At 39.3% G+C, this 19121-nt stretch overlaps 1 protein-coding gene across 2 annotated transcripts; it reads right to left on the reverse strand.

Moving 5' to 3' along the window:
- Positions 1-466: 466 nt before the first annotated feature.
- Positions 467-11105, reverse strand: LOC145446351 (N-acetylglucosamine-6-phosphate deacetylase-like). Of its 2 annotated transcripts, XR_013917270.1 has the most exons (10): positions 10829-11105; positions 10628-10764; positions 9207-9343; positions 8188-8242; positions 7913-8122; positions 7128-7227; positions 5118-5251; positions 3692-3821; positions 1675-2189; positions 467-1632 (listed from the first exon to the last, which is right to left on the reverse strand). XR_013917270.1 is itself a non-coding variant. In XM_080324618.1 (9 exons), exons 1-9 carry the CDS (start codon positions 10894-10896, stop codon positions 1949-1951), a joined length of 1212 nt encoding a protein of 403 aa, XP_080180744.1. In that variant the 5' UTR covers positions 10897-11105; the 3' UTR covers positions 467-1948. The 2 variants fall into 2 exon arrangements, 1 of the variants encoding a protein (XP_080180744.1); XM_080324618.1 differs by having other exon boundaries at positions 467-2189.
- Between the last annotated feature and the right edge of the window lie 8016 nt (positions 11106-19121).

Genomic DNA, 19121 nt, shown 5'->3' on the forward strand with positions numbered 1-19121 from the left:
GTTGCTCAGTGGTTGAATTACCTCTACAAGTGTACGTGCAATGTAGCAGGGTTGTAGCCAATGTTCCCTTTAGGCTAAGCGCGTTCGCCGCCGCGCACTGCTGACAAAACCGCCGCGCAAACAGATATCTGTACCGCGCATAAAAAATCCGAATTCATGACTCTCTTTTGTCGTTGCGCACCGTTGTCCCAGGGACCGCGCAGACACTTCGTGCAGTGCGCGCAGACTCGTGAAAAATTAGAGGGAACATTGGCTGTAGCCATGCATAATAAGGTTCCGAGTCACAAGCCAATTTGAATTCCATAGTTTCGACTCCAGTCATTTTCAATTCACCTCGGAGTCAAGTCAAGAGCAGCGGGTTGAGTCCGAGTCATAGTGTTCAGTATCGTGTTCAAGTAAGGTTTAAGTCACTTCAGTACAACTAATGGCTCGTCATATCGAAGGCTTCAGATTCATACTACACTCATTTTTCTCACTCTAAATATGTCTATTCAGACAGATAAACGTTTCTGTGAATATTTTTCAATTACCGGTCATGATATACGAGACTTGAATAAATCATATAGAATGTGTCGAGTCAATACAGAAATTGACACGCGTCGAGTCATTACAACACTGCAATGTAGGCTACATCAATAAGGTTGATCAAACGAAACGCCCTTCACGTAGGGTTACAATAATTCGGATCCATAAAAGGAGGGCACATTCTGCAAGTCATAAAAGTGAGATTACCTGACTCGAAAACAGCAAATGCTAAAATTTGTATTAGAAATCTCGATGTGTTAACTAAAAAAAGGTCATCTTTCCGACTCGACTCCCGAATTACCAACTTTTTAGCTATACTGATGTGGTGTTGACTAAAAATATAAAACGAATGGTCCTACCCTCATAAGACCCACTGGAACGTCCGAATTACAGATTTCGCGTCATGTATGGCGTTTTTAGTTCAGCCTGACCATTACCCTGGCTGTCAAAGCTATAATGGAGGACCAATTTTCCAAAAAGAACATTTAGGCCTCTTAGGAGGTCATTTTCGATTTCCTCATGAAAGATGACAAATACTCTTAAAGGACATATAGTAACCCTACTTTGCGTCAAACAAATTCATAATCAGCAGATCTATTATTCCACAAATCAAAGACAAGACGATGTAATTAGCAGACAGGAGGATGTCAAAACCCGTACAGCACAGTCTATCGATCTAGAGCTGTTAGGGCTTATCTTGTCCGAATCCCAAATTCAAACATCGTCAGGATCTTCTTGTTGACTTGAGATTGGCAAGGAGTACATTTTATGACGTATAACCACACGATTGCAGCAAACAATAAATTTACAGTGTCAAATTTATCTCGCCAGCTTTTACACCGACTCGCACACCAAGCTAGTGCAGAAATACTCTGAAACATAGTATAATACTGCCGAGTAGTGACTCGATCCAAAACTTGCAACACTAAATTTCAAGGCAAAAGCGATTTAAAGCTATTTGAGAAGTTGTGAATATATTAAAGATTAGTCCAGCCAGTCGAGTAATTGAGCATCACCCATGATGACATCATAGTCTGAAAATGTCGCAAGTTCAAATACCGTACCGTATGTGATTTTTCTGCGACCAAAAATAATACTATGTCAGATCTTGGTCACATTGAAGATAATTTGGTATTTTTCCGACCATACCTATTTCATTGCACTTTGTGACAATGCTGCGTGTTGATTATGACGTCACAGATACGTCATTACCAGGAACGCGAGTAGCTTCGTTCTTCGTTCTATTTGTTTCGTATGCTGCGACACGGGACGGCCAATCGAGGTTTCAAGGCTACCACAGTGGAAAATACTATTAAAACTATAATTTTCGTTGATAATTTAACCCTTGGTGGCAAACATAACATAACTAAGTACCGGTACTCGAAAAAATCATCGCTCGCTACTCGTATCATTAGAATTAATGTTATTTGACTGGTATTTCTCCGGAACAAAATACCATTTCGCCTGCAATATACGTTCTTAGTATATGAAACGAATCATCCATAAACACGAAATCGGCGTCTGAACCGTACGCGAGAGTGCCTTTGGTGCGTTCTATGCCTAGAACTTGCGCTGGGTGCAAGGTGGCCGCTTCTATGGCTTCCTCCTTCGTGCAGCCAGATGCCTTATGGAAATGCTTGATGCAATGCGGCATTGTGGCGACGCTTGATTAAATGCGAAATGAAAGTAAATAAATTACCCAAACAACAATACGAGTTATGTGATTTCAAAGAAGCTGAGTCAGCATAACTATCATATTCTATGCAGTTGAAGTTAAATCTTGAGTTATGAGGTCATCAATGAGCAATACGGCTGTTCAAAAAAAACTTTTTTTCCTGAATCTTGTTGGCTACGTGATTAAATGGCCAGGTTGCCTTGAAAAACGACGCACAAGAAATTTGAAATCATTCCAACCGGTAATCGCGGATTTCGTACAGTTTGAAAATGTTGAATTCACCCTAAATGCAAAAACTTTTTTTTTGAAATTTTTCTGTCAACCCCATGAAATTTGACTCAATTCCAACCTGTAGAAGCGGAGTTATTTAAGTTTTTCTTTGATAATTCTGGGATGATTCTTGATCGGTGGATAATCCAAGAATTATAATCGAAAAACTCTAATAACTCCGCTTCTGGGGTTGGATTTGAGTCAAATTTGTTTTGCATCGTTTTTGAAGACAGCGCAACAATTTCACTGGGTTGACAGAAAAATTTGAAAAAAATTTTTACTTGCATTTTTGGGTAAATTCAAAATTTTCAAAACTGTACGAAATCCGCGATTATCGGTTGGCATGAATTCAAATTTAGTGTGCGTTGTTTTTTAAGGCAACCTAACAATTTAATCACGTAGCCAGCACGATTCAGGAAAAAAAATTTTTTTTGAACAACCGTAATGCGCAATTACACATATGAGGTAATCTAACTTTAATCTAATTTGTAAAATGTTTCTATGTTGTAAATTTTAGTTTTCCTGAAAATGCTACGGGAGAACTGTATAGCGCAAAACGGGACAAGCTCGGCGTTCAGACACTTGACATTCAATGTGTCAATGTGACATGCGATCATAGCAGGAGGATGAAAAGTGTTTAAAACTAGAGGTCGACCAATTATCGACATGGCCGATTATCGAGGCCAATATTTAGAGCTTTCCATATTATTATCGTTATCGGCATATGAAGGCCGATATTTTATATTTGAAAATATTTAAAAATTTCGGAAATTCAATGCTCCGTGTTCTCAATCTCAAGAAATCGACGGCGCAAAGGGCGATATATGACAGATTTACCCTTGCAGGAAGAGTTTAACTGGGTGAGCATGCAGAGAAACTATGCTTCCTGCATTTCAATCTACCTTTTCTGGACTGATCTGCAATTTTGTATCATATTTTGCTTTTTGGGTTATCCCAAATTTCATCGAACGTGCAAAATTGAGCAATAATTCTTTTCAATTTCAGTTTTCTCGTTTGTTGTTCAGCTTTTTGTGGCATGAACAAGTGCCATCGTGCCTAATATATAATATTTTTGGTGAAATTGTTCTCTGCTCCTTCCATATTAATATCGGCCTATGATATCGGTATCGGCCATGTGAGTGCGCCGATATATCGGTATCAGTATCGGCCTGTAAAAATCAATATCGGTCGACCTCTACTTAAAACACATTGAAAGAGTACCTGCCGGCTAGCACATCCGTCCCAGTGAGATGTGCCGAGAATCCTGTTATTGTCACAGACTGCTCACCGAGTGGATGCACCCCGGGACCCAGTCCCATTGCCGCTATAGCGTCCGTTACCAAAACTATACCTGAAACCCAAATCTCGGCATCAATCACAACAAATAGTTGAAATTGACAAACTTGATTGAATTCTTGACCACCGACAGTAATGACTCGAGTGACTTTGTGTATTGACTAAATGCGAATGACTTGAACAAGCCAAATGACTCGAGACAATTGATACGACTTCATTCAAGTAATATATTTTGATAGCCTTGTAGGGTCTTTTACCTAGTTGAATAAACATATTAAAAGCGAGAAAAATGAGTGTAATTTGCGAGACATTCGATCTCACCCAAGAATTGTGGAAAATTGAGTTGAACATGACTTGAACTCGAGACTCAATAGTGAACACTATGACTCGGACTTCAGTGGTTATTATTTTAGAATACTTTTACTTCGATTTTTCAGATTTGGAAAGAAACATTTTCACTCACTTGCATGTTGCATTGATACATGTATAGGTGTATTTGAGTATGAATTTATGACGTTGTTGATACTTCAACTGGAGTACCAACGGTAACTACTTTGACCACCTCTGCTTTTGACACGCATTCACTTTTTTACATACCAAAAAATCACTACTTATAGTTGACTAGCAATTTACGACTTTACTGCTACCGTCACTAGGGTACTGACAATCACTATTTTGCCCACTTAGCAGGTAAAACCAAGCAATTGTACAAAGTTTTCCGGATTCTGGGGATACACTGATTACATTGTTAGGTTGCCTAAAAAAACACGCTGCACACCGAATTTGGCTCGATATCAACTGGTAGATGTGAACGCACCGGAGTTTGAAAATTTTTAAATAATTTTACTGTCAACCCCATGAAATTGTCAAGTTGTCCGAGAGGATACTTAACAATTTTTGTCACTTCCAACAGGTAGAAGCTAAGTTATTGCAGTTGAACGGTGGAAAATCCCAGAATTATAAATAACTTCGATTCTACGGGTGGAAATTGCGTAAAATTTTGCATCGTTTTTGTAGTCAACTTCAACAATTTCATAACGTTGAGAGTAAACTGTGAAAAAACATTGCAAAATTATTTTGAAATAAACACAAAATTTTCAAACTCCCGCGCGTTCACATCTACATTTTGGACTCGAGTCAAATTTGTCGTGGAGGGTTTTCTAGACAGTCTAACAATTTATCAGTGAATCCCTGGAATCCGAAAAAAAAAGTCATTTTTGAGTGACCCTAGTGTCAATGCCCGGATTAAAGCAATTCGAAATAGTATTTACTACCAGCTGTCTTATTTCTTAACTATTCTATTCTACCTGTGCTGTTATCAGTCACAAGTTGCAACAAAATATATAGTAACCTTTAGGATTAGATCGCCAGGCTATCCGCAAAGCAGCCGGATGAGAATGTATACCGTCGGTGATCATCCCATAATATACTTTTCTTTCTCTTGCAGTTTTTTTACTCGTTAATAACCCGACAACGCCTGGATCTCTGAAAAACACGCAACGCAATGAATTCAAGGTAAAAACAATCATGCAGACGTAACGGACAGACTTGACCGACTGGAGAATCCTGCTTGTCAAATAGACTAATTAGAGCAATTTTCAGGTAATTTAATTCTAATCTACTTCGTGAAATGCTTCTACATTCTCATTTGAGTTCCAATCTAATTTCAATATAATATTCACATAGCCAAATTTATTCCACTCTAAGCTTCTAGACTAACTCTCATCAGGGGCGAACGTCAGTAAATTTGGCAATCCGAATATATTGTTGGCTGATATATTGATGCTCTGTACTTGCAAAAGCCTAATACAATTTCTGGTTTTCTGGAACATGCTACAGCAGGACCTTATAGGACTTCCGAAACGAGCCAAAGTTGGTGTACAGACATTTGCTATTCTCAGTTTCACAAAAATACCCAAGTTTTACTTACTCAAGCAGTCAATCAGATATGATTTTAGCCTACTTCCATTTTGACCTGACATTTTTCGGATTTTCGGCAAAACTAGGATTTAAACTGCAACTTAAATGTAATATCGGAAACTTTATTGAATGTATTTTTCATACTAGATGTGTCTATGTGGTTATATTGAAGTTTCTGCAAGAGACCACTAACCTGATTGTGATTGTTCGGTATGTTTCATTTCTCTAATTAATGGAAGAGCTCCCGATTTCTAACATTTTGGAACTGAGAAAGAAAATTCTAACATATCTGGCGGACCGGGTTGTAACCAAGTCACAAGTCATTCTCACTTTTACAGTTTTGAATCGAATCAAGTCGAGTCATTTTCAATTCACCGCCGAGTCAAGTCTGAGAACAAGTCAGCTAGTAGAGGATCGAGTCCGAGTCCAACTCATTATGTTCACTGTTCAGTTTTCAGTTCAATCCGATTCAACCCACTTTTTGAACTCAGCTCGAGTGATATAGAATGGCTCGCATTTATAACAGCAATTTTCTTAAGTTTTAACAGTTTCTGGCCCTATTTTTCAAGTATCAAGACTGATAGACGAAATACCAATAATGCGGTAACTTAACTATTCTTTGAATTTACAATGATAGGTCTGTCTTGGCTGTCCCAGTCTCGAGTCATATGACTTGGTTCGAGTAATGCACAATGACTAGAGTACAAGTCGAGTCAATACAAAAATTGACACGAGTGAAGTCATTTTACGCATTTGAAAAAACTACTCGAGTCAATTCACCAAAAAATAGCGACTTGACTTGAGTCATTACATTACAACCCTGCCGATGGCCGAGAACCACTGGACTAGAACACTCCATTTGAGATTGCTACATGTACTTGAGCAGGAATTCACTATGTTGCTTCTACTCAGAGGTCGTCAAAGTAGTGATAGTTGGTACTCAAGTAGAATTAGAAACGTTAATTTTTACTCAAGTATCAATTTGCAAGCAAGTAAAAATGTAGGTCTTCCAGGCCTAGTTTTGCCTTGAAACTGAAAGCTATGAAGTAGAACTACTTTAAAATCATGACCACTTGAGGAAATAGTGCAAGTAGTTTTTTTTTACCTTCAGAGTAGGCTACTTTGAAAAGCAGATGTGCAAACGATGTCTACTTTGACCACCCCTGTTGGATACACAATCGGTCATACAAGCGATTCAGTCTAAGTCCGTCTATATCAGTGGTTTTCAACCTCTTTGTCTTTGCGGACCCGCAGACCCCCCCCCCTCCCAAGTTTATACTTTTTTATACTTTTTTATATATAAATGTACAAATTCGGTTATCAAACATTTTGCAGATTTGGAGGTTTCGCGGAATCCCCAAAAATGCATCGCGGACCCCCGGTTGAGAACAACGGGGTCTATATTTCTGAGAAAATACAATCAGAAAAGCATCACTCCCACCTGTGATGAAATGGAAGCATTGCATTGAAGAGATGCGTAATAAATGAAGCCCCTTTGTTGACAGCCTCCTCGGCTTTCAGCAAATGACTTGCAGTGTGACCTTGAAATAAAATTGATGCAGTCAGCTATGTAGGTCATGGCGATCCAATCCCATGTTTACCAGTAGTATTTCATGATTCTTACATTTATTTTATCGCCATCATTCCTATTTATGCCATACAGCCTGACTTTTTTAGGAAGCTCCATATCCACATTGATGTATTTGTTGGCTTCCTTGTGTAGAGGCATAATTTTGTAAGCATTTCCAATACTTTTCCATATTTGCAGAGGGACAGGCCCCTGATACTATCAAATCATGGTTGAGAGTTCACCATAAACACGTAGTCTATTTTTACAACAAGGTTATCTCGTCTTCTTGACTATATACTATAGGCCCTACACACTCAGTTGCACTGCTCTCGTCTAGCTTTGTGGCGTAGTTCGTTAGGGGTTGAAATTCTAAATCCCACAACATATTACTTGTTGGTTTTGCACCCCATTAAGGTCAGGTTTGTCAAGTGGAAGTGGTCACCATTTCACGAAGCAGTGATCAAGCAAAATCTACCTTGAGTACTCAGATTATTATGGTCTTAGACAGGTGGTTGCCAACCATCAATTTTTGGACAATCACGTGGTTTCTCAGTCAGATTCAAAGTCTCATAGTGTCATTCCGTGAGCAAAAAAACCCATTATGGATATAATATACTCAACGGAAGAATGAGACATAATAATCAATATGCACAAACCTACAGATACGACAATGCCTTTGTTGACTAGCTCTGGAATTGCTTCAATAACGTTTGGAACTTCAGGAGCCAAAGTTATGATTTTCACATTTTCGATGCAACCGAAAGTGTCTTGCATCGACTTCAATCCTTTGAAATCGGCCAAAATGTATTGTTCATCATGAGCCCCTTTCTTTTTAGCGCTTATGAATGGTCCCTCTAAGTGCCAACCTGTTACAAATTCATAGAGTCAAGATAGCACATTAAAAAAGGCATGGGTATGATCATTATCATACCAAGTATGCCAGAGCCCGCTTTGGATCCATTCCTCATACGTAGTTTTGGTAATACCTGTTTGATATAATATTGTTAATTATACAACATGAATCATCAGCAAATCAAGGGACACAGTTGTCTCTAAAACATTGTAGGGTTGTTTTTAATTTTACTGCTCATCAAATTTGGCTCGATTCCAAGGTGTAGAAGCGAAGCTATTGGCGAAAATTTTAAATTTATTAAAAATAAATAATTTTTTTCAAATTTAATTGTTAACCCAATGAAATGGTTGACTTGTCCACAAAAAATATGCATAACAAATTTGGCTCAATTCCGATCAGTAGAAGCAAAGTCATTGAAGTACGAAATTTGCGATTTTATAAAACAGTATTTACTGTGGAAATTTTTTCAATTATCAATTACAGAACCACAGAATTTAAATTTTTCCAACTCTAATAGCTTTGGAATTGAACAAAATTAGCCAACCTAACAATTTTATTGAACACCCAGTACCATTTGATAAAAAAAAATATTTTTGAACCACCCTAATGCCCGAGTATCGCATGCTGTCCAATGACCACAGTTAAGTGCTACTAAATATAGCCAGTAACCAAGCTAATTTCAATCCATGTTGTTTTTAATGGAATTCAATGAGACTCAACTCCATGCAAGGCTGGATAGCGGAAGTCAGAGTCACAAGTTGTAACGTACATCATTAGTGCAAAGTTCTATAATGTCTCGCGTACTGTGCATCAAATCCATTGGAGTTAACCGACTCGCTCTATTGCTGTTTGCAGATCACGGTAATGATTAAATTAATAGACTTCACCAAGTCATTTCAATCCCTCATTGTTGGTGACAAAACTATATATTTTGAAATGAACGACAAGCTCAGTTATCTTACTAATAGGTCATCTTGGATTCCATAAGAAATTTAGTAGTAATGGGTTCTCACACAAACATATTCATTGTAAATCATGAATTCAGCACCAGTGATGAATAATCTGAACATAAATACTTCGAAAGATGTTGTGTTTACCCTTTTGTATGTTTCTGGTGGAGATGTGACCAGCGTAGGGCAGAAGGAAGTGACGCCATGCTCCAGTAATCCTTTGGCCACCTTTGACAATCCTTTTTCAACATCCTTATTGGAAGAGAAATCGACTGAAAATCCACCTGGAAGGGAATTCAAAGCTCATAATTTAATAACAGGGATCTCTTCGCCCCAATTATTTGAAATTTCATGCCGGTGACATCATATTTGGTGATACGATTGTTCTTTTCAATTCTCTACTAGTTGCTGCAGACTACCCCTGACGTCTGTCAGTCGAAAACTTTTGGGTATATTTCAATATGAATATGTTATTTAATTGTATATTGAAGTTCTCTACCTCCAAGAAGCTCTCATAACAGAGATTTGATAACAGCTTTGACTATGACATAACAGATTATCAGCAGAAACTGTTCAATCAAAATCAAATGTTGCATCAAAATTGAAGATTACACTGATGCTCAAATATTTATTGAATAGGCCCTATTGTTCATTATTATTATGAAAATGGGATCTTCAAGCAATTAAACTACATGCAGAAAGCACATTAATTTTTATGGAGAGCAAGTGTATAATATCTCCTATGTGATAAACACTTTGTTCAAACATGATATCTGACTTAACGTACGACAAGGTACCCCTGAGGTGTGTCTAGAGGCGGAGCAATGTGTAGACACTAAAACACCTCCTTTTAACTAGGCTTACCATACGTCCTTTTTTGAGAGGATTTGTCCTCTTTTTTGACTTTTTTGAAAGTGTCCTTCCAGGACGCCCTTTTGTCCTCTTTTTAGAGATTTTGTCCTTTTTTTCGAAAATTTAGGTCAGATTTAGAGCAAATTGCGAGCGATATGCCGCAAATTAGTACAGAAGTGACGCTCCGGCGGGTATTTCGGAGTGAAAAACGGTGATTTTAGCTCTGAGCGAAAAGAAGACCTTTTTTTTAGTCTTCCACTTGGTAATGTGGGAAAATTCACCGGTTTTTGAGAATTCTTCTCCGGTTTTGCAAGACTGAAATTTCCGAAAAAGTGTCCTCTTTTTAGATTTCCAAAATATGGTAAGCCTACTTTTAACCCCATCTTAGAAGGCATGTAAACATGCCACATTTGGGGTTATGAATATCGCATTTGACAATGATGATTGATTTCTACACCGTCAAATGAGTATTTTGAGAAGAAAATTAGCATTATATAAAGTTTTCATTTTCTTTCAGCCATATATTGGTCGTGGTTAACTTTGAAACCATGTGACAAAAGAAACATGTTCAAGATATGGCCAATAAAATATGAAAATTATACGAAAGCCTGATCTCAAAATTTGGAAAAATAGACATAAGCTATACTTTGATGCCACCACGACGATAAGGCAATATCAATATTGAAACTTGAAAAAATCAACAAATTGAAACTTACCGTTGATTTGCAGGTCAATAAAACCTGGAACAATGTAGCAACCATGACAGTCAATTTTGAAATCGGCTTTTCTGTGTTCTTCAAAAAATAATTTTCTCGGATTTTCTATCACGCCGTCTCTTACCCAGAGATCTTCCCTGATATGAAAAACTGATCAAATATCACACCAACGAGACACAGCCTACCAAATTGCCAACAAACCTAATGAACTTATGATCCATTAATATCGTGCAATTATAGAACTGATATATTATACCAGTAACCGTCATCACTGCTATCCTTGGGAAATAGTTCACAGACTTCTATTTCATAAAACGCAGAAGTATTATGTAATAGTGTTATATTCACTCTGCAAAGTGCAAACGATCACGTGAGTCGCATTTTGCAATTGCATCGAGGTCACCTGTTACCCCCTAATCATATTAATAGTCCACTATCATGATTGCATTGCATCTTTGGAGTGCAAACTAGTTCTAATCAAGAAATAATTCTAATTTCATTCATTCTTACTGAAAGTAGACTGCTTGGACAAATGGACATAAATCAACCTTTTGCCGTTAACTAATTCATGCAACTTCACTACAGAGTACGTTTCACTGGATGGGTATTTCCCACTGAGCACGAAATAGTTGTAAACAGTCGTACCATTGATGTGATCAATTTTGTTAGCACAATCATACCTTTCATATATTGTAAGTATACTCACAATTTTCAACTGGTTTGAAAAAACGAATGTTCCTTTTCGTCATATATTCAAGTTCAGTTCGCACAATTAGGGTACGTCTGTTGCATGGGATCGCTGCCATATCCCATTGTTACGTCAGGTTCATCTAGTGATGTCACAATAATAACCACCCTACCTCCCGTAGCCTATAAGTAAGATGGCTGATGAATTGAGGATTGGACTCTGGTCCTGCAGGATATCAGGATTTTTTCTAGAACAGAATTGGATACAAGGATATATTTTTTCGCCAAATATGCCGGATTTTGGTCGGATGAAAATAAAGACTCTCTCTCTCAGGATAGGATTTTTCAATGAACGTTATCGTTATGAATCAGGTCGCTGTTACATGGAGATGGGCCGGTGCCGGTTATACGGGTTACTGGTCCGCGAAATTTTCGTATGCGTTTGCATAGTGTTCAAGATGACTGATAAGAAAAATTTAAAAAATCAAACTAATGTCTTTAGTCGAAATATGTGTGTCGCATCTCCTTTTATGGAACCTTCTGTTACTTTACATTAAGTGTGCAATGCGCATGTATATTTTTTTACATCGCCTATACCCAGGTGGGTGTCTGACTTCAAAGACTACACTCCAAGTCGTTTGGACACCTTCCAATCTTTTCATTGTATCGCAATCTGGTGGTGTGTCGATTTGATAGCCTAATGAATAAAAATAATCTAAATTGAACAGAACTACACAATGATATATAATGATATTGAACTACATTACTGGGTATCATTCATGATATTATAGTGTAGGCCTATGAGCTGTAATCAATTTTCAATGTTGAGCATTTGTTGTTTTTGAAGGCCGGTACGTGAAAAAAATATCATTTTGATTCATACTGTAGCATGACAGGAAGAAGAAAAAAACTATATCCGCTCACCTCTTACAGTGGAGTTTTTATTATTCTGTAGGCAGCTTCCAGGTCAACGATTTCATTTATAGTTGTTGTCACTTAATTATTATGATTTTCGTTATCAGATGTGTCAAAAAATTCGGTGATGCTTACCAGGAAAGACTTCTTGTTCACCAGCAAGGTTTAATTACATAAGCGTATACAAATGGATGACTTGTCATCGGGGCAAAAGAACGATGAAAGCAACACTGCAACCCCACCCATTGAAGGCCAAGAAAAGAGACGGCATTCTTTTTACAAAGAGGTGCCGTTAGCTCGGCGAATGCAAGAAGGAGCTTGGGGTGGATTTCAGTCGCACGGTAGAAGGTCACTAGAGAGACTTAAAACGACTGTATCATCGCGTTTCATGGGAAGACCCATACATCTTTATGTATTCGTTGCTATAATCATAGGCGTCATCGTGATGACAATCCTTTCTGTTGAGTTATTTCTACGCCCCTCGTGGGCTGTAGTTGATGAATTGGATCAGATTGACACGGAATTAACTACAGCATCCACTTAAGTGGAATCTGCCACGATTGTGAACCTCTACGAAGTCTCGCCACATAGGGCCTTTATTGCAAAGCCTTTCCGTTATTTGCATGTCGTATTCTATCATTATCGTTTATTTGAATACATTTTGTTGTAGTTTCTTCACATATCAGGGACATCTAATTATAGATATCTCGACGTGAAAACATATCGTCTTTTGCCAAATATATATATTATATACTTCAACTCCCATGCCTAACCCAAAATTCGTATACATGGCGCTGCAATTGTGTATAAGTTCGTTCGGAATAAGTGCTATTCAGGTTCCAATCCTGAACGTTGGAGGTTTATCTTGGCTCCTCCTCTGATGCGCACAGGCAGTGTCTTACTAAAGCTTCGAGCGAAAGCGGGCCTTAGGGCTACCAACTCAGTAGGAATCATATGACGATTTATCGACGTGGTGTAAAATGACCGTAGGGATACCATATGCCCTCCTTTTCAATAAACTGAAATGTCCTTTTTTTTCGCAATCTGTCCTCTCTTTGTTTTGAGTGTAAGGCGACTAGAGTCGACAAATAAAGGTCAACTATCCGCAAAGTATACGTGATAATCGGCATCTTCTGGAACTGGCGCAGAGGTTCACTAAAAAATAAATTAAAAAAGGCCAACCGAACGGAAGCTGTCCGTGGAAACCGGGTTCGCAGACATCAGGTCCGTAACTGCCCCATGCGGACGTCAGCTCATTGAGTGCGCATGCTGCAGATACCAAGTCTGACGCTCAATCAATCAATCAGGTTTATAAATATTTTCATCGTTTCAAAACATCACAAGACTGCAATACAATGAAAAGATGGGAAGGTGTCGAAACAACTTGAAGTAGCCATTAAGATCAGACACCCACCTTAGCCTAAATAAATAAGAGGCATGCACACTGCACAGTGCACACTGAATGAAAAGTAATGCAGAGAATATAAGACGCAAGCAACAAAATGAGGTGGCATGTGGCGGAGGGTGAGGTCGATGTTAGGTCGTGGTCCGGTAATCCTGAAGACTGGCTAGTATCCATTTAGAAGAAATTGCTTGTATTTCGACTTGATTGCGGACATGCTCGACGACTGTCGGATAGCCGGCGAAATGCTGTTCCACAATTGGGGTCCGGCATACTTGATAGAGCAAGGCGTTTTCTTGTATTCAGTCCTGATCATATGATAGTTGTTCTTCGTTGACGCGCGTGTGCTGTAGGCCTACTTGTGCGCTTTTGTCTCCGAGGTGAAGTAGTCGTTGAAATTTGAGGTACATTGACCGCAATGGAATTGATACATAAACTTGGCAATTTCTAGCTTCCTCATATCTTCTAAGTTTAGAACACCAAATCTTTTGAGAAGCGATTTATCAGTTGCACGTCCAGGCCCTCGTGGAGCTTGGCAATGATACGGATGATCTGATGTTGAAGTTTTTGCAGCTCACCTACCACCTAGCTATCAAATAGAGCTGGGATATCAAATGCGAACCACGTTACGCTACAAATCATGCACAGATATCCGCTCCGGGCATGTTTGGGTCAGAAGTGATCAAGTAGTCAAGATGAAAGCTGCTCAAGTAGCCTATATAAGTACCAATACAGAAATTTACAAAAGTATGAGTAGAAGTTGTGCTTTTAAAAGCAACATAAAGCTACCTCAAATAGAAGTAATTGGCTGGCGTCAAATCTACTCAAGTAAGTAAGTACTTTTGAAACGCCATACCACAAAGAGGATCTCATGGACTGTCAAAATAAGCTGGAAACTAAGCAATGCGCAATGTGCAGAGAGCCGGTTTCGTGCTGCTCTGCTATATCTCAGGAGGTATCGATTTTTCACAGCAGAAAAAACATGACTGGATCATTGGATGCAAACGACTGTTTTGTTATGAAATAGTGATTTTTAACTTATTGTGTGGTTCCTAGCACCTCGTTTCAGAAAAAGGCACGGAATCTCGGGTTCCTCAGTATTTCAAGGAAATTAAATTCTTGCTGGTAGTAGCCTATCTGTGAGAAGAGCTCGTAATTTCTTCGTCACTGTATCTCTCACACACACGGGAATAATATAATACTTCTACTTGACAAACTGAAAATTGCGAAGAGTGAGTAAGTAACGTGTAGTAGCGGGATATTAGATATCTATATTTTAGTAATGCAATTACAAGAAAGCTACTTGAGTAGCCGACTTTTAAAAAGTAGAAGTACTATCTTAATGATGACCACCTCTGGTTTTGCACCCCCATTTAGTGAGTTTAATTAAGGTTCGTAGCAGGGTTGTAACCAAGTCACAAGGCTCCGAGTCACAAGTCAATCTCACTTTTATAGTTTTGACTCGAGTCAAGTCGAGTCATTTTCAATTTGCCATCGAGTCAAGTCCGAGTCCAAGTCATCGAGCAGAGGTTCGAGTCCGAGTCATGGGATAATGACTCGAGTCCGAGTCCAAGTCATTGTGTTGAATGCTCAGTTCCAGTAAAAGTCTTGTTAAACCCACTGTTATATCTCTGATTGGTAATATCGAATGGTTCGCATTTATAATATACTAATTTTCCTCACTTTTAGTAGTTTCTGGCCGCATTTTCAAGTACCAGTACCAATAGACGAAATCCCAATAGGGTGGTTACTCTACTATTCGTCGAAATTACAATCCTATTACAATTACTAATCCAGTGGTTTTGACTCACCTTCTCCCCCTTATCAAGCTCAATATATATCTTTATAACCCCCTTGAGGGATAACTACAGGTCGTCAGTATATCCTTCTACTCTTCTGTAGCATTCAAGTAAGTGTCTCTCAAAAACGCCCCCCGGATCGTCCACTTTCGGAACACTAGCTGTAACATCATCATAGTTTTATTAAAATTTTTATCTGATCAATATACCACAAGATTGCGATGTAATGAAAAGATCGGAGGGTGCCGAAACGACTTATTGGAGTATAGTCTATTATTCAGACAGCCACCTTGGCCTACAGTATGCAAATATGAGGCATGCGCACTGGATTTAAGAGAGGATAACATAAAAGGAAACGACCAAAATGAATGCTGCATGTGTCGGTAGACGAGGTCGATATGTCACATAGTCGTCCGGCAATCTAGAGGGCTGACTACTATTGATTCAGTAGAAATTGCTTGAATGTCGATTTGAATGCGGACAGGACATGCTCGATGACTGCCGGATAGCCCGCGAGATGCTGTTCCACACTACAGGTGCGACATAGCCTACTTGATGGAGCGATGCTTTTTCTTCTATTCCGTCTTATCATAGCCTTTATAAGAGCGCATAAAGGCTATGGTCTTACACCGGGCAATATGCCGAGATGGGCCGTTGCAGGAATTAGAGCTTATTGTCTCTGTCGATCTGTATAAAAGTATAGCTAACCAAACGTCTTGGTGCTCGGCTATACAATACTTATCTCGAGAAGCTGTTCCTTGGGTGAAGTTCTTCGTAACAGATATATTCTCAATACAATTGGTTTATTCAAACGTTGATGCAGTAAGTAGCGTGTAGAGTCTCAATCAATAATAATAATCTAAAACACTTGTTACAGACACTTAGGCTATATACGAGTCTCGACTCTCGAGTAATCACAACAAGAAGTAGTTTCTTATTTGAGACATAGCGAAATATCATGGGCGAGTGATCACAGCTGGATAGCTGCACCATAGTGTCCTATATGGTGTCGACACAAGCAAATCTCACGGTTTAATGAAATTGTATCACGTCACAATTTCCATTTGGCTACAGGCAATTTAACGGTCATTTTTGACCGGCTTGCCGAGCATTAAATTTGATGAGTCGGGTATCAATCGAAAGCTGACTCTGCACTGATTACGAAAATATAAATTTTATTCCACTCATGGCCCTGGAACCCCCACAATCAGCTCCAAATTATTCATTGTTAAGTAGGTTGGCAGTGTGACGCAACAATGCTATCTGGCGAAACGAGAGACTAGCTCAAGAGCAAGGATGCGGCCGAGCGGCGAGAGTGGGATCAGCTGACGTCGCGGCAATAGCAATGAGCAATCGCGTCGCAGAGAACCCTGCGCTGTTGATACTTTTCTATGCGCTTCGGTACAAGCGAGCACGCCTTATCAGCCTTTCCTTGACTTTAAAGGGTAGAACTGGGTCCACAGAATGTATTAGGGCCCTACAAATTTTCGCGCATTATCGTTCAACTGATAGAGATATTTAGGCTACGTCTAAATAGTCTACATTGGATATGTCACATTATTATGATATCGATTGCCTTAGCCCGCTAGTTGCGTAGGGCTCCAGAGACGCGTGGCGCTGTTGATACTTTCTATAGGCGCTTCGCTAGAAGCGAGCACACACCAGCCTTTCCTTGACTTGTAAGGGTAGAACTGGGTCCACAGAATGTTTTGGTCCCTACCAATTTTCGCGCAATATCCTTCAGCTGATAGAGATATGTAGGCTACGTTTAAGTAGTTTACATTGACTATGTCAGATTATTATGATATCGATTACCTTAGCCGCTTGTTGCGTAGGGCTCCAGAGATGCGTGGCGCTGGTGATGGCGGGTGTCGATACTTTCTATAGTCGCTTTTATGGTTAAGTGTGAGCAATGAGCATTGAGCATGGGCATACAGCACAAGCTTTTATTTGATCCGTAAGGGTAGGACTTGGTTCGCGAATGCAGCAGGTAAAATGTTGATTGTTGAATAAAGTTCAACAGCAGGAGTGTCGAATTATACTGGGATCGCTGTCCGGATTCAATCCGTTATTGGAAAGCTTGCGGGCCTGACCTGCCAAACGACTCCAAAATGTTACCACCAAATCCATACCTTTGTTTTTCACTGGAATATATCTGATATCACTATAAACGTTGACGTTGGAATTTGGTGTATCATTTTTCAATCACCAAACAGTTTTTTTGAATGCCGGGGACCTTTTGCGTCAAAAGTAATACAGTGGTATCACAGATATTTGAATTATATTCATTCTGTAGCCTGTATTTATATTCCTAATGTAACTTACGTATAACGAATTTGCATTATTTTTTTCGCATCTGTGAATAACTGAATGTCCATTGTCCATTCGGCCCAACAGAGTTTGCATAGAAAGCGCATAGAAAAGTATCAACAGCGCAGGGTTTCTCTGCGACGCGATTGCTCATTGCTATTGCCGCGACGTCAGCTGATCCCACTCTCGCCGCTCGGCCGCATCCTTGCTCTTGAGCTAGTCTCTCGTTTCGCCCGACAGCATTGTTGCGTCACACTGCCAACCTACTTAACAATGAATAATTTGGGGCTGATTGTGGGGGTTCCAGGGCCATGAGTGGAATAAAATTTATATTTTCGTAATCAGTGCAGAATCAGCTTTCGATTGATACCCGACTCATCAAATTTAATGCTCGGCAAGCCGGTCAACAATGACCGTTAAATTGCCCGTAGCCAAATGGAAATTGTGACGTGATACAATTTCATTGAACCGTGAGATTTGCTTGTGTCGACACCATATAGGACACTATGGCTGCACCGTACTTAGTCGTTTCGACGCTATTCTATCTATTAATTACATCGCATTGTGTCTTGTGCATCAAATTTTAAATTCCGTGTCTTGAGCTGATGAAACTAATGAACAGATCGCAATATATCCATAGTCTTTGAAAATGCTATGGTGTAACCCATATCAGCAAGTGGTATCCGGAGCAGGGTGTGATGCGTGCGATTTCTGTGATACCCAGTATATCCTCCGGCCGAGGTCGGCGTTTTGTTTTGTTATCGAATGTTAATATTGTACATGTCTACGTTTACATTCGATAGTCTTGTTTGGCATCGCCCTTGTCTAGTTTGGGATTTCAATGATTGGCACGGGAATACAAACCGTATACCATGCTATCTACAGATGATATTCAGACTTCAAAGAGTGCCTAACGCTCCTATCATTAGAAATATATGTTTATCGGTATCGGTAAATTCTACTCTCAAGGAAACCAGTCGCCTTTGGAGTTCGGAGGGACGCATCTTCATTAATAATTGCGGCACCAGACGACATATCTGGAAGTCGGACGAACTATTCTGTACTTCATTTGAAAAGAGCTGCAAAATCGTCGTTTTTCCCGAACGCGTATGTCTATCCAGGAGGTGTGTTGGATAATGCAGATAGGAATCCGAAATGGCTGGATGCTTTTAAAAAGTTTGATACCAATTTGAGTGAAACAATCGTGCAGAAACTTTTCTCAAAAACAGTGGATCGACGTCAATCTGAATTATTCCAATCAGATGAAGCTTCACTGAATAAAGGGATTGTGCCGAATGAAGTTGCATTCCGAATCTGTGCAATCCGAGAAACATTTGAGGAGTGCGGAATACTTCTTCTTACTAACGACTTTGCATCAAGA

This window comes from Botryllus schlosseri, chromosome 9, assembly GCF_051294905.1.
Source record: "Botryllus schlosseri isolate E-star chromosome 9, Bs_hap1, whole genome shotgun sequence".
NCBI lineage: Eukaryota > Metazoa > Chordata > Ascidiacea > Stolidobranchia > Styelidae > Botryllus > Botryllus schlosseri.